The sequence below is a fragment of the Halichoeres trimaculatus genome, unplaced genomic scaffold (genome assembly GCF_033239565.1).
Source record: "Halichoeres trimaculatus isolate MK-OKI-2021-1 unplaced genomic scaffold, fHalTri1.1 fHalTri1_scaffold_5, whole genome shotgun sequence".
In the NCBI taxonomy this organism is placed as follows: Eukaryota; Metazoa; Chordata; class Actinopteri; order Labriformes; family Labridae; genus Halichoeres; species Halichoeres trimaculatus.
This window is the reverse complement of record NW_027437183.1, coordinates 17,161,675-17,175,255: the sequence shown is the minus strand read 5'-3', so window position 1 is coordinate 17,175,255 and position 13,581 is coordinate 17,161,675. Positions and strand designations below refer to the sequence as shown.

The window sequence follows — 13,581 nt, the reverse complement described above, 5'->3', positions numbered from 1 at the left end:
AATAGGATTCCTGTAATGTAATTTGATGGGAAGTTGTCAACAACTGGTCGGGGAGGAAGGAAAGTGTCATTTGGTCGTTCGTGAGTTTGCGGAGCATGTAGTAGTAAGATTTGTTTACACATTTTAGTATTCCGTTGGGTCTTTTTTACACCACCAAGCCGTTTTGGTATTTTTGTTCAACAGCATGGGCGACAAATTAATTAAAATTAGCTAACGCTAGCTTTATGAATGTCTTTCAGTCAGTTTGAATTGTCAGAAGTTGGCTAGTTCCAAGCTAGCAACTACGTAGCTAACGTTGGTACAGTGAAGATAGGCTGTTGTTTACTGTGGGTGTCTGATAGCCTGCGGTCTGTTGTGATCATACAGGAAGACATCTCGGCAGTCAAGTTGCTATAGACGTTTCCTTGTTTTGAACACCGGGAACCGTCAAAGATACCCATCATGGATCCCTTTGACAACCACACCTCAGGTAAGGAAGGAAGAATGTGACAACAGATATATTCAACGGGAAGCTAACAGCAGCAGGCCAGCTAATAACTAACGGGACAATAGCAGCAAGCTTCCTGACTGTGACATTCACCCGAGGACATGTGTGGAGAGGGGTGGGCTTGACTTTTAACAAGCGTAACCAAAGCTTACTTTAACTTTTGCTCTGCGAGAGACTGATATCTCTTTTGCTGTTTGAATGGTCTCAAGCTAACCTAACCTCAGCATCAGTTAGTTCACCGCTCTGCTTTTAGATGAGAACATTTCCCTGCACAAAACTAAGTCAACCTCTGAGCACAAAGTCATCCATATGTGATTACTGTGGGGTTACAGATTTTATTTCATTAGAGCAGAATCTAGTTTTTTACAGCTGAAAAACTTGAGGAATTGGGGAACTTGAAAGGCACAGAGTCTGCATTTCAGACTCAAGCTGTGTTTATAACACAGCAGTCCAGTCTGAGCCCCATGGTTTGGTAGTAGCTGTGTTTTGTCTTTGTGTGGAGAGCTGATAAGTAAGCTCAGCGCAAACAGCCTGCAGCAGCCAGCTGCTTTATAACCTCTGCTCTGGTCCCAGGGTGTCAAAAGCTTTATTAAACAAACAAAAAGCTGCTGCAGAAGCTATATAACAGCAGAAAAACCGAGTGTTCTCCTCAGGTTCCTGCCTTTTATTTAGGTTGTTTGTAACCAGGGGAAGGGATAAACAAAAACCATTAGTTGAATTACTTGTTTGTGTCTTGTTGTAATTAAGGTATTTTCTCAAGTAAATCCCAAAGTCACATCTTAAGATAACATTATGACAAGGTCATTGCAACCCCACAAAATATTTTCATTGAAAGAAAACCAAAAGAAACAAAAAGCAAACTTATATGCATCCATAAAAGTAAACTTCTTTGCCTCTTGTAAAGGCTTAAGATGTGTTTTGAGTAAACAGGAAGGCTGCAGATAACTTGCCTTACTGCTGTATTTACACACAAGCATGAGAAAGCAACAGAAGGTGTTTGTTCAAGTGTGCCAGGTGTGTGTGAAATTTTTGTCTTGAGATAACCATCAAAAGACATTTCCACCTCATCTATCATCTTGCTTAAATAGAATAAATTTGATCAAATTATCACAAAAATAGTCCACAGGTAAAGGTAGAGAGTTTGACTTTTTTTTCCTGTTCATCAAGTTAAGTGTGGATTTTATCCATCTTTATTTTTATCCAACTCTCTTCTACACATTTTACATTACCTACTACTTAGCTCTCAGCCTATTAATATACCTCCATGCCAGAGCAATGACAGAGACACAGTCCATACAGTCTTATCAGCAACACTGAACAGGAAGTACATGGGAAAAAAATCACCTTTCTGAACAACTCTCTTCCTCTTGGGAAGCTGAAGATTGTCTTTGTTTGGTGGCATTGTTACTGAGTGACACTGTCTATGTAGTTGCTTTCACAGCTTTTCACCTAAACCCATGAACAACTGACACTGACAGTGCATTGTATCAGGCTGGTAAAGGCATGGATAAAATGTGAGCTAACATGCAGGTCATTTTACTACTTTCATTATTAAATCAAGGTGTTGAACAGGGCTCTTATTGTTCTGCAAAACGCTGAATGAGGTATCCTACACATCAATATACTAAAAAACAGGGGTTGATTCTTATTGTTTTATTTATTGTGTTAGCATTGAATGATCATGTTCAGACAGAGTGTATGTGTTTGAATTTTTTCCTACTATTGATGAGGCTTGTGAATGAATTGTGTTGGAAATAGAGTGATTTCATAATACCGTTTTTCAAAAGGAACTGTTTGCCTATCCTGACAAACTGATTTTAAGTAGGTCAAAGCACCATGAACAACTGAGGTTTACCAACAGGAAAATGAAGGTCCTCAGTTGGTGCTCTGTTAAACGAAGCTTCAGGTTGCCTGTGTAAGCCTTAAAAATAACAATGCTTTGTGAAACAAAATAAAGCCTGTTGCTATTACTGCCCTAAAGAAATATTAGACACTTGCTTTAAAGAAAGATGCACAGTGTGTTATTGTAAACACTTATTTGCTTCCGTTTTCTCTCCTTCACCCTCTTACCTCTCTCATTTCTCCTTTCGAAAAAACACTGACGGATTTCACTTCCTCTGTGTGTTGTAGAGCGAGCAAACCTGCCGAGAAACATGATTGAGAACAGCATGTTTGAAGAAGAGCCTGACGTTGTGGATTTGGCAAAAGACTCCTCTGCTTTTCCGGTACGTCTATGTAGTGTTATCTTATCCCTTGCATGCTATGTACGTCTTTATTTCAAGGAGCAGTCTGGCTACATCATTTGCATGAATCAGAATTCAGATTTGCGCCACCCTGCAGACATCTTATGAGTGCTTTCATCTTCAGAGCTGGTGGTTTTAACACATCAGAGCCTTGTACCTGGATAAACATCAGTAGATTGGAGGTTGGCTGACACTTTAGGTTAGCCTTTGATGCTTTCCTGCATGCCTTTACTTCATTACATACATGACAAACTTATTTCTCATTTTTCACTTACATTATCTGCATGTTGAAAGTATTGATATTTGTGTACTTGAAGCCACCTAGACCCATTTTTCTCATTCAGCTTCTGCTGAAAAACACAATATGGCATTAATCCTCATGAGCAAAGTCTGATAGAGATTAAGATTGTGCATCATTAACCACTGTTACCTGTGCCCCGCTCTTTTTCTACTTTGTGTCCCTGTCCTGATCATTTTCCATCATTATTGCCTCAGCTCTCATCCTCCTCACCACCTCCACACATCTTACCCTGTGTTAATACATTTACCTGTGCAGGCAATCAAGTTATTAGCATTATAAAGGAAACACTGCACTGCTTAGCTGGAAAATAACTGAGTGCAGCGTCTCTGCTCTCCCTAGACGTTTCCTGCTCTTGACCCAGATGAAGTAGTGTACGAGCCTCGTAGCTCTCGGTTGCTAGTGCGTGGCCTGGGAGAGAACGAAATGGACGAAGATGAGGAGGACTGTGAGTCTTCAGCCCGTCTGCTGGGCATGTCCTTCATGAACCGGAGCTCTGCTCACAGATCCAGCTCCTCTCCTTACACAAGACAGTCTCCTCCCAGGTAATACACTGAAAAGTATACTTTTGGGTTTGAGTCTCTGCTGTGGTCTGCAGTTTTTCTCTAAGCAGTGGTAAATTAGTATCTATAATTTGTGTTAACTATCCAGTCAGAAGAAAATTCACATTTTTGATACAGATGATGGATGTACGCTTTCACTTCCCTAAACTAGCATGTGAAATTAAAACAGAACTCATTTCACACAGGGTGAAACCTGTTTTAAATAAAGAGCTAAATGCAGTCACAGTATTAGATCAAATACACTGCCTGGCCAAAAATAAAGATGACACCAGAAAAATAGGTCACACATGCTACTATTTTGTCGGACCACCTTTAGCTTTGGTTATAGCATGCATTCACTGTAGCATTGTTTCGATAAACTTCTAGAATGTCATACGATTTATTTCCATCAAGGCTAACTGGGAAAAAAGCTTTTTTTGGGCGCATCAGGGTAAGAAGAGAGGTGGATGAATTGATCACCCATCATGCCTAGTGCCTACTGTACAAGCCTGTGGGAGCAGTGCTGTGATCTGGGGTTGCTGCAGTAGGTCAGGTCTAGGTTCAGCAACAGTCTGTGCTCAAAGAATGAGGTCAGCTGACTACCTGAATACACTGAATGACCAGGTTATGCCATCAATGGAGTTTTTCTTCCCTGATGGCACGGCCATATTCCAAATTGACAATGCCAGGATTCATTAGGCTCACATTGTGAAAGAGCGGTTCAGGGAGCATGAGACTTCATTTTCACATATGGATTGGCCACCGCAGAGTCCAGACCTTAACCCAATTGAGACTCTTTGTGATGTGCTCGAGAAGGCTTTGCACAGCGGTCAGACTCTATCATCATTTACGCAGGATCGTGGTGAAAAATTAATGCAACACTGAATGGAAATAAATCTTGTGACATCTCAGAAGCTTATCCAAATAATGCCACAGTGAATGTGTACCGTAATCAAAGCTAAAGGCGGTCTGACGAAATATTAGAGAGCGTGACCTTTTTTTTTGGTGGCAACTTTTTTTTTGCCAGGCCATGTATAATTTAAGGCAAAAATCCAAACTTGTTTAAGTGCACACCAAATGCTTTTAGTTCTTCAACCAAACCTACTACTGCTGTTTATCAACCTGTATGTGTTCAGTAATTCAGTGTTGAACCTTTTATTATCTCAGGTCTTGTTCACGTCCATCAGCACGGACTATGGTTGTTTGTGTGTTATTCCTGGTGATTGTGGCCTCGATGACCATGGTACTCTACTTCTTACCTGGATGCACCTTTACCAGGGTAAGCTGTATTGACTTGCTCAGTTCAGATTTTCCCTCACCATGTTTGCACAGCCAAACATGACTCTTTTAACATGATGTATGAACATCCCTGTTGGATCATTATTCTCATTTCACTGGTTGTCCTTCTGCAGGCAGGGTGTCGTAAACCAAACAAGACATCTCCTTTAGAGCCTGTCTACCCTTTGTCCACAAATGGTGAATTGTTTCCATGGACACAGTACCGGCTGCCACGCAGCATTCATCCTCTGAGCTACGATCTGACCCTGAACCCCAACCTGGACACTTTGACCTTCACAGGCATCTCTGTTATCAGCATGTCAGTGCTTCACAACACCAAAGTCATTGTCTTGCACAGTTCGGACCTCAACATCACCAAAGCTACATTTAAGGTTGGTGCTAATGACTGTGTATAAGCACAGAGTTGGAAAATTAGGTGTTCATTTTGTGGTTTCTAAAGCCTACCTGACTGCATAAGCTGTCTACGCACATTTAGCCTTGCCTGAAGAAATGACTGACTCAAACATGTTTTCTTTGGTTGTCTGCCACTGTTAATTCATGTTTTACCTCTTTCCAGATTGGTGACAAAAAGGCCAGCGATGTGACTTTACTGGAGTACAAACCCAGACAGCAGATAGCTGTGAAGTTCTCTGAGGAGCTGAAGGCGGGACAACACTGTGTCCTGACCCTGGAGTACTCAGCCAAGCTATCACACACCTACGATGGTTTCTACAACAGCTCGTACACTGATAAAGATGGACAGAAAAGGTGCATGCCTTTTCTTTTTCTTTTTGGAGAAATAGAATCAGTTTAAACAACTGATCTTATGACTTTAACTCAAACTTAAAACCCGGCACTAAGGACACAATGCTGGCTGTTTTTTTCTTTTTTAAAGAATTTACTTAATTTTCTACCTCTGTATGATCATGCTGCTGTTCCTCTTGTCCTCAGGGTCCTCGCTGCAACCCAGTTTGAGCCGCTGTCAGCTAGAAAAGCTTTTCCTTGCTTTGATGAACCATCATTCAAAGCCACTTTTCTGATAAGAATCAGCAGAAAACCAGAATACATGACTCTTTCCAATATGCCCAAGGTGATATAATGCATTTTTTTCTTTAAACCTTTATCATTTCAATACAGAAAAATATCCTTTCATATTATATTAGTAACTTATAAATCAGCCCATTGGACATTGTGACTTATATTTTTTTAATAAGCTAACAAAACATAATTGTTCTTTCCTGCATCTTCGTTTTTTAACAGCAAACAGAGACTCTGACAGTTTGTTGTTAATTGTCCTCATGCTGTGGGTTTCAGGCTAAAATCAATCAACTACCCAGTGGCCTCATGCAAGATGAGTTTGAAAGGACCAGTGTGAACATGAGCACTTATCTGGTGGCCTTCATAATCGCTGACTTCAGTCATCTCAGCCGTAATGTCTCAGATACTTTGGTAAGTCTAACTCAAGTATAACTTGTGTCTCTCTTATATTAAAGCTCTTCATGAGTGTTTTTCGAGTTAAGTGCTCAGTAGAGTTGTCTTGTTTCTTTTGAATCATTGTCATATGTGTAAATGTGTCTTCTAGGTGTCTGTGTACTCTGTGCCAGAGAAGACCGAGCACACTGATTATGCTCTGGACACAGGAGCCAAACTGTTGGAGTTCTACAATGAATTCTGTGAAATCAACTACCCCCTCAAGAAACTGGGTAAGTACAAATAGTATGGTGTAAAAAATACTTAATCCTTTTAGCTGATTTTTCATTGCTTCCCTCTTTACACTACAGACATTTTTCTCTTTTTCCAGACTTGGTAGCTATTCCTGATTTCCTGGCAGGAGCTATGGAGAACTGGGGACTCATCACTTTTAGAGAGACCAGCCTGCTGGTGGGCAAACAGTCCTCTTCTCTGGAGAAACAAGTGGTCGCCTCTGTCATAGCGCATGAGCTTGCTCATCAGGTAGCTTTATTACCTCCACCAAGAAGGTTATGTTTTTGGGAGAGTTTGTCTGTTTGTTTGTCTGTTTGTTTGTCTGTTTGTTTGTCTGCGAACAACATAACTCAAATAGTAACTAACAGATGTTGACGAAATTTTCAGGAAATGTTCAAAATGGGAAAAGGAAGAAGTGATTAAATTTTGGAGGTGATCCAGATCATTGTCTGGATCCAGGAAACTTTAAAGGATTCTTTATCATTGTGGGATAGGGCTGTTTTCACCATATATGTATATAACTCCAGGATAAATGGTTTGATTGCTTTGCAAAACAATACAAGACAAGGTCACCATAATTTCTGACAGATGTAAAAGTACGATGTAGATCCTGGCAATATTCTGGATACTAAGATCTGGAATATGAAATTTGTACTGGGTCATCGAAATTTTCAACACTGTCAAGTAAATATTATCGTACATACCCGCAACTAACACCAAACTGTAGCAGACAGTCTGCTGAAAGGGAGTATAACATTAAAGTAGGACTAAAGTTTTGGTGACAATCAAAGTATGCTTTTCAGGTGTGACTGTGAAACAGCAGATTGACTGAATACGCTGCAGACTTGTTTTCAACTATCTTTCATGCTGTGTTGTTTCACAAGTGGTTCGGAAACCTGGTCACTATGAGCTGGTGGAATGACCTGTGGCTCAATGAAGGCTTTGCCACCTACATGCAGTACACGTCGCTGCAGACAGTCCTGCCCCAGCTGGATATCGTAAGTTTTGCCTTTGAACTAATATTTATCCAACAGATGAAGCTGTTTGCTTGAATGTGTGCTTAAGCAGTGATTCCTGTTGTTTTGCAGGGCAATTTGTTCCTGTCAGTGCGGTTCAGAGCCTTAGACAAAGATGCACTGAACTCCTCCCATCCGGTATCGACAGAGGTTGATTCACCAGAGGAAGTGGAAGAGATGTTTGACTCTGTCTCTTATGAAAAGGTACAGCTTTATAAAATGTAGACGGGCAAAGACGTATTTAATTTTAATGAACTTCTACATCTATTGTACAATTGAAAAGACAATGTTTCTACTGTTATCACACTGAGTTCTTGGTTGCTTTGTGCCACTGTTTTTCAGGGTGCGTCCATCCTCTTGATGCTGAATGCCTCACTGCCAATAGAACAACAGTTCAGAAAAGGCATCATTCAATACCTAAAAGAGTTCAGTGGATCCAATGCAGACACAAACGACCTTTGGAACAGCCTAACAGAGGTGTGTGTTTGTGCTTTTCTGAATTTTGTGCTATAGTCAACAGCAGATGTACTGATTTGGCTACATCTGAACTTTCCACTCTAAACTGTCAGCCAGTCACTTGGCTGCGGTATTCCTGGCCTAACCCAAGTTGCATTTGGCTGATTATATGGTCCTCATGTGATGAGTGATCACAGGAAACTGTCAGGATCTGCTTCATCAACACATGAAGCAGTAAAAACCATGTGCTTTTGGTGTGCTTTCTGTGGTATTTATCAATTATATGAGAGAGTTTAGCCAGCTACCCTTACCCTGCAGTAAATACCATCATTGCATCATTATTTTTTGCCTCCATTAAACTGTATCTCTGTGGTTTAACATAATAACAAACATGCCATCAGATAGCTGAGACTGTGAATCTCCCTCCCTGTCCTCAGGTTGAAGTCTCACCGCAGCACCTGAATGTGTCAGAGATGATGAACTCATGGACATCTCAGAAAGGCTTCCCATTGGTCACTGTAAGCCGCAAGGGAGATCAGGTGACCCTCACACAGGAACACTTCCTGCTCACTGCTGACAATGCTACACACAATTCCAGGTAGGTAACATGAAACACACAGATACACACAGCGGTCACAGAAACACAGTACAGCCCCAACTGAGTTTTGTGCTGTCTTCAGCTTGTGGACTATTCCAGTGACATACGTAAACGACAGCTGTAGTTTGGCCCCTGAGTGCAGACAGGTGTTCACCCTGAAGACCAAGTCAGGTAAAACAGAAAGAATCAACCGGCAACATCAAGTCTCAGAGTGTCACTGTGTCACGTGATACATTTGAGTGTGTGTCTGTGTGTATTAACAGGGTCTTTTAAGGTGCCAGAAAGTGTGAAGTGGTTGAAGCTGAACTACAGACACTCTGGTTTCTACATCGTCCACTACGGAGACGAGGGCTGGGCTGCTCTCGTTTCTGCTTTGTCTACAAATGCCACTGTTCTTACACAAGATGACCGAGCCTCGCTTATACATAATATCTTTGCTCTCTCCAGGTAAAGCCTACAACAGCACTTGTTTCATGTTGAATCCCATTCAGTGACAGGAAAATCCATGGTTAAGGAGGATATTCCAGTATCTGTATTTGACTTTTAACAAGCTTTCAATTTCTGCCTGTCTTTCCTCTCCCTCACTGATCTGTGTGGACAGACTTGGACGTGTGACCTTCAATCAGGTCCTCAACTTGTTGAACTACATGTCCAATGAAACTGAGACATCTCCTGTGTTGGAAGCCTTGTTGCAGCTAAACAATATCTATCGGCTACTTGACAAAAGACACGAGACTAAACTTGTGGCCCGCATGAAGGTACACTAAAACACACTCATAAGCACACTGGCACGTATGAAGTTTGAATATTTTTTGAATGAACATGCATAAATCTACAGGTCTCACAAATTTTCAGACATTGGCAAAAGAGGATTTTGAATACTGGTGTGTCACTGGTAAACCCTGTGAATGTTAAGCTGAAGCATTTATTTACTTGAACCCTACATAGGCCTACATGTTTAATCTGTTTTACCCCACATTTTAGACACTTCACTTTTCTTTAAATACAAGCTAAGTAACATAAGATGCGTCTGGTTCTGATTTGTTTACTCATAAGAAGTTGGAAAAAGCGTTAATGAATTATTCACTTGTCCTCAGAAAGTGATAAACTCAGTGATGTGTTTATAGTAATGAATCCATGGTTTCCTTTCCTCTTACAACAGAGTTATATAATGCATCATTTCGGTTCCTTGATGAGGAAACAAACATGGGAAGAGGAGGAGAGTGTGTCCAAACAGGAGCTGCGGTCAGCACTGCTGGAAACGGCTTGTAATCTAAATGAAGAAAACTGCACTCAGCAGGCCAGAGCCCTGTTCAAGAAGTATGTGGAGTCCAACGGGACATTGAGGTACTTTAAACACTTCACATGAATTTTACCTTTCAAGGCCACATTGAAACTCAGAGTACAGGTAACCTTAGGTATGTTTGCTTCTGTGTACAACTTTGTAGGATCCCAGGAGATCTGCAGCAAGTCGTGTTCAATGTGGCTGCTCAGTCCGATGAAGATTGGGAGACTTTGCTCAACTTGTATTCTGTAGTCACCTTTGATGCAGAGAAACGAAAAATGCTACGAGGCCTGGCATCCACTCAGGATGCACGGCGCATAGTCTGGTAAGTGTTTGTCTTTAATCTTTGTCAGGTTCACACCTCTCTACCCACCAATGATTTCTTAAACTAACGAGAACATAATCACAGTCAATGCACAGAGTGAAAGAGTGTTGAAAGAAAATAATGTTCAGACCTGTCTGAGCCAGTAGCAGATAGTGCAGAGATACAGTTTGCAGTATTTTCTGTGTTAAATAACATCAAGAAGTCTTTTAATAACACAGGAAGAAAAATTAGTCTCTCATCTTATGCTCTGTCTACAGGATTCTGAAGGCAGGTCTGAAGGGGGACATTATCCAGACACAGGAGCTGCCTCTGGTCATCAGCACGGTGTGTAGCGGCTTCACTGGCTACTTGTTTGTCTGGGATTTCATACAACAGAACTGGGACCTCCTAATAGAGAGGTAAGTGCCTGTCAGCTTTCAGCATGAAGGTGAGTTTTAGGATCATGTCTATCAAATTAATTTGTGTGTTTTTCTGTAGGTTCCCTGTGGGCTCCTTCGCCATCCAGTCAATCATCAAATCTGCCACCTCCCAGTTCTCCACACAAGCACACCTTGATCAGGTATGAATTTGATATAGTTCATTAATGTGGTATTGTATTCCAGGCTGGTGCACTTCTTTGCAGGAAGGAACAGTATACATGATCCTTCTAGTGCTCTTATTTATTTTAAGTTTGGATTGGCTAGTAGCTGAATATGTGTGTATATGTATTTTACAGGTCAAGAGCTTCTTTTTGAGTCTAAAAGAGCGTGGCTCTCAGATGAGGAGTGTGCAGGAAGCCTTGGAAACCATCAGGTTAAACCAGCGCTGGATGGATGAGAACCTGTCCACTCTCCATAACTGGCTCTGAAAAAAGGCACTCTATCCAGTTTCTATCCAGCAACCGCAGACAGTCGCACAGACAGCAGCAGTGTTTGCACTATTGTAGGAGTGTGTTTCTTCACTTTCTTTTCCTGGTTAGAGTAGGAATCAGAGTCAGAGATGGTGCTCTACCTAGGATGGGAAGGTGTTTGGTTTTTCTTAGAGGTTGGGCCTGTAAGTTATGTTTTTTTTTTTTTTAAGCTCAGGGTGGCTTTAACAGGGAGATGTCAGGCACAAAAGTGCACTCCTCACACTTCATGCTTTTGACCAACCCTGTACTCAGCAGCTCTCAACCTCCTCAACTCCTAGCAGTTAACCATGCTTCATACACACTCCTCACCTTCAGCCTGCTCCGAGACATCTTGCCTGTCTGAGCAGTTGAGTAAAGACCACTTTGAAAAAGGAGGATTTTCAACTTTAATGTCACTGCAAGATCCATCAGTCACTCCTGGACCTCCTCTTAGCTGTCAGTCATCTGTAAATGCAGCTGTCAGAGATCCCCCAACAATGAAGGATGGGATTTTTATAACCTTATATTGTTATCTTATTAAAATCTGTGTGAAATCAATAGCTGCCTTCCTTTCAAAACTCCAGTTACTCATGCTGCCTGAAGCATTTCCTTTATCAGTCACAGTTTGGCAAGAGCGTTAGTTGCTTGATTGATAGCTCAAATACTAAACTTGTTTTGGCATCGGATGAATGTACTGGAAAACCCTCGTACTGTGTACAGTAGATGCCGTACTGCACTATAGTGCCAGTTAAAATCAACCAATGTGTCTTAGGAGAGAGCAGGCAGTGCACACTGGAGCCAGATTTTCATTTTTCTTTTTCTGTCTGTCTCATAAACCTGTTTCTGCTCCAATTTACAAGTTAGATTTCCTTTTCACCTGTAGTACAGTCATGTATCAAGTCTTTGTTTCACTCCATGTGCTTGTAAACTTGTAATTATCATGTAAATACGCTCAGCCCCACAGTTTCCTCCTGCGTTTTTAAATGTGTTGGTTGAAATATCTTTTAATATATTTAAAGATTTTAAGATTTCAGTTTTGTATATAGAGTGTAAAGAGGATATGTATACATAGACTTGATTGAGGTCAAATACTTTAAGTGTATTTTTTGTTTAAGGCCTCCTCAGGGAGGGGAGGTCATTTGCTGATGAATGTTTCCGTTTAAGGGCTAATGTGCATATTGAGGACACAAATTGTACAGAAGAACATCTATAGTGGGCACGGCTAATCTGTCCAGTTAGCGTTTGTTTATTAGCCAAATAAAAATACTGAGGGACTGAAGTTACTCTAGTAAACTGGCAGCATTGCTTCCAAAAATGAAGGGTCAGCTATTTATTAAGAGCGTGAACAAGCTTCTTCAGCTTAAGTTCTAAGATTACATTGTAACACTTTTATTTTTTCACTTATAGCTACATTTAAACTGGTACTTTTTTTCTTTGTTTGAGATCTTCATGAGGACTGCATCTGTTCCTCTGAATCTTTTTTGTCTCAAGTTAAAGAATATCTGCAAGACTTTTTAGGCCTTCACCAGAAAATAGCAGACTTGCCTCATCATGTGGTCCTTTAAACAAGGTTGGGAAAGCTGTTCATTGATGCCCTTGTGACTTTTGCTGGTTTGGTCTAAGTGATTCAAAAGACTGAAGGGATCCAGGAAGGGACACTAAAGTCAGAAGGGAAAAAATAAGAAGTAGATATAGATCGTATCACAGTAAGGGTCAAGGTTTAAGTCATCACAGTGCAGATATTTTAGAGTCTAACAGGGGAATCAACGTGTCAGTTTTTCACTTGAAGGATGTCATTGCAGTTTAAGACTGCAACAGTATTGCCTTGTACCAGTCCACCAAAGTTTCATGTACAATGTGATCAAATGTTTTGCTGGTATTTGCTTTAAATACATGTCTGTTATGTTCCTGTTCAAGCTTTATTGTGAATAAAGGTCCTACTGTCCAGTTGTAGCTACCACATTAATGTACCTGCTTGATTTAGGCTCTGGGACTTAAAATGTTCATCATGTTTCTGTTTTAAGGTCGTTACTTCATGTGATGTCACTTGATGATGTCATTCAGGCACAGGGTCCGGTCAGGGGTCGTCTGATGTCAGGGTGTAGTTGGCAACCACATATGTTGTGAACCTGATTAAACTGGCTGATTTTGCACTGAGATGAAAGTCTGCAGATGCTTCTGAAACTGTGCTGCTCTTTATGTGAACAAAATATGAATAAAATTGCTTTTCTGAGGAGCTTGATTTTTTTTTTTCTTGATTAAATTTCATATGGTTGTGTTGGTGTCCTTGAATTCAGGGTGTAGTGTTGATTTAAGTCAGTCAGTCATGCAAATTATTTTACCTTTTTTATTATTATTCTTAAAGTCTAAAACTTGCCCATTGACTGAATGATGTTTATCCTCCAGAGCAGCAGCAGTAGGAACAACAACAACAACAATAATAAATCTCATCTGACTTAACCTTCAAAAAAAAAAATTAAA

At 40.7% G+C, this 13,581-nt stretch overlaps 1 protein-coding gene across 2 annotated transcripts; it reads left to right on the top strand.

Moving 5' to 3' along the window:
• The first annotated feature begins 33 nt into the window (after window positions 1–33).
• On the top strand, window positions 34–13,346 carry lnpep (leucyl/cystinyl aminopeptidase). 2 transcript variants are annotated; one of them, XM_074669809.1, is made up of 23 exons: window positions 34–103; window positions 367–469; window positions 2,618–2,712; window positions 3,371–3,573; window positions 4,738–4,849; window positions 4,983–5,240; window positions 5,426–5,616; window positions 5,800–5,938; window positions 6,163–6,297; window positions 6,431–6,551; window positions 6,650–6,801; window positions 7,437–7,550; window positions 7,641–7,772; window positions 7,911–8,045; window positions 8,462–8,622; window positions 8,705–8,793; window positions 8,886–9,069; window positions 9,224–9,380; window positions 9,785–9,969; window positions 10,071–10,232; window positions 10,490–10,630; window positions 10,710–10,791; window positions 10,948–13,346. In XM_074669809.1, the coding sequence occupies exons 2-23, from the start codon at window positions 442–444 to the stop codon at window positions 11,077–11,079; spliced, it is 3,108 nt and encodes a 1,035-aa protein (XP_074525910.1). In that variant the 5' UTR covers window positions 34–103; window positions 367–441; the 3' UTR covers window positions 11,080–13,346. The 2 variants fall into 2 exon arrangements, with proteins under 2 accessions (XP_074525910.1, XP_074525911.1); XM_074669810.1 differs by lacking the exons at window positions 34–103; window positions 367–469 and adding an exon at window positions 2,855–2,929.
• The last annotated feature ends 235 nt before the right edge of the window (window positions 13,347–13,581 follow it).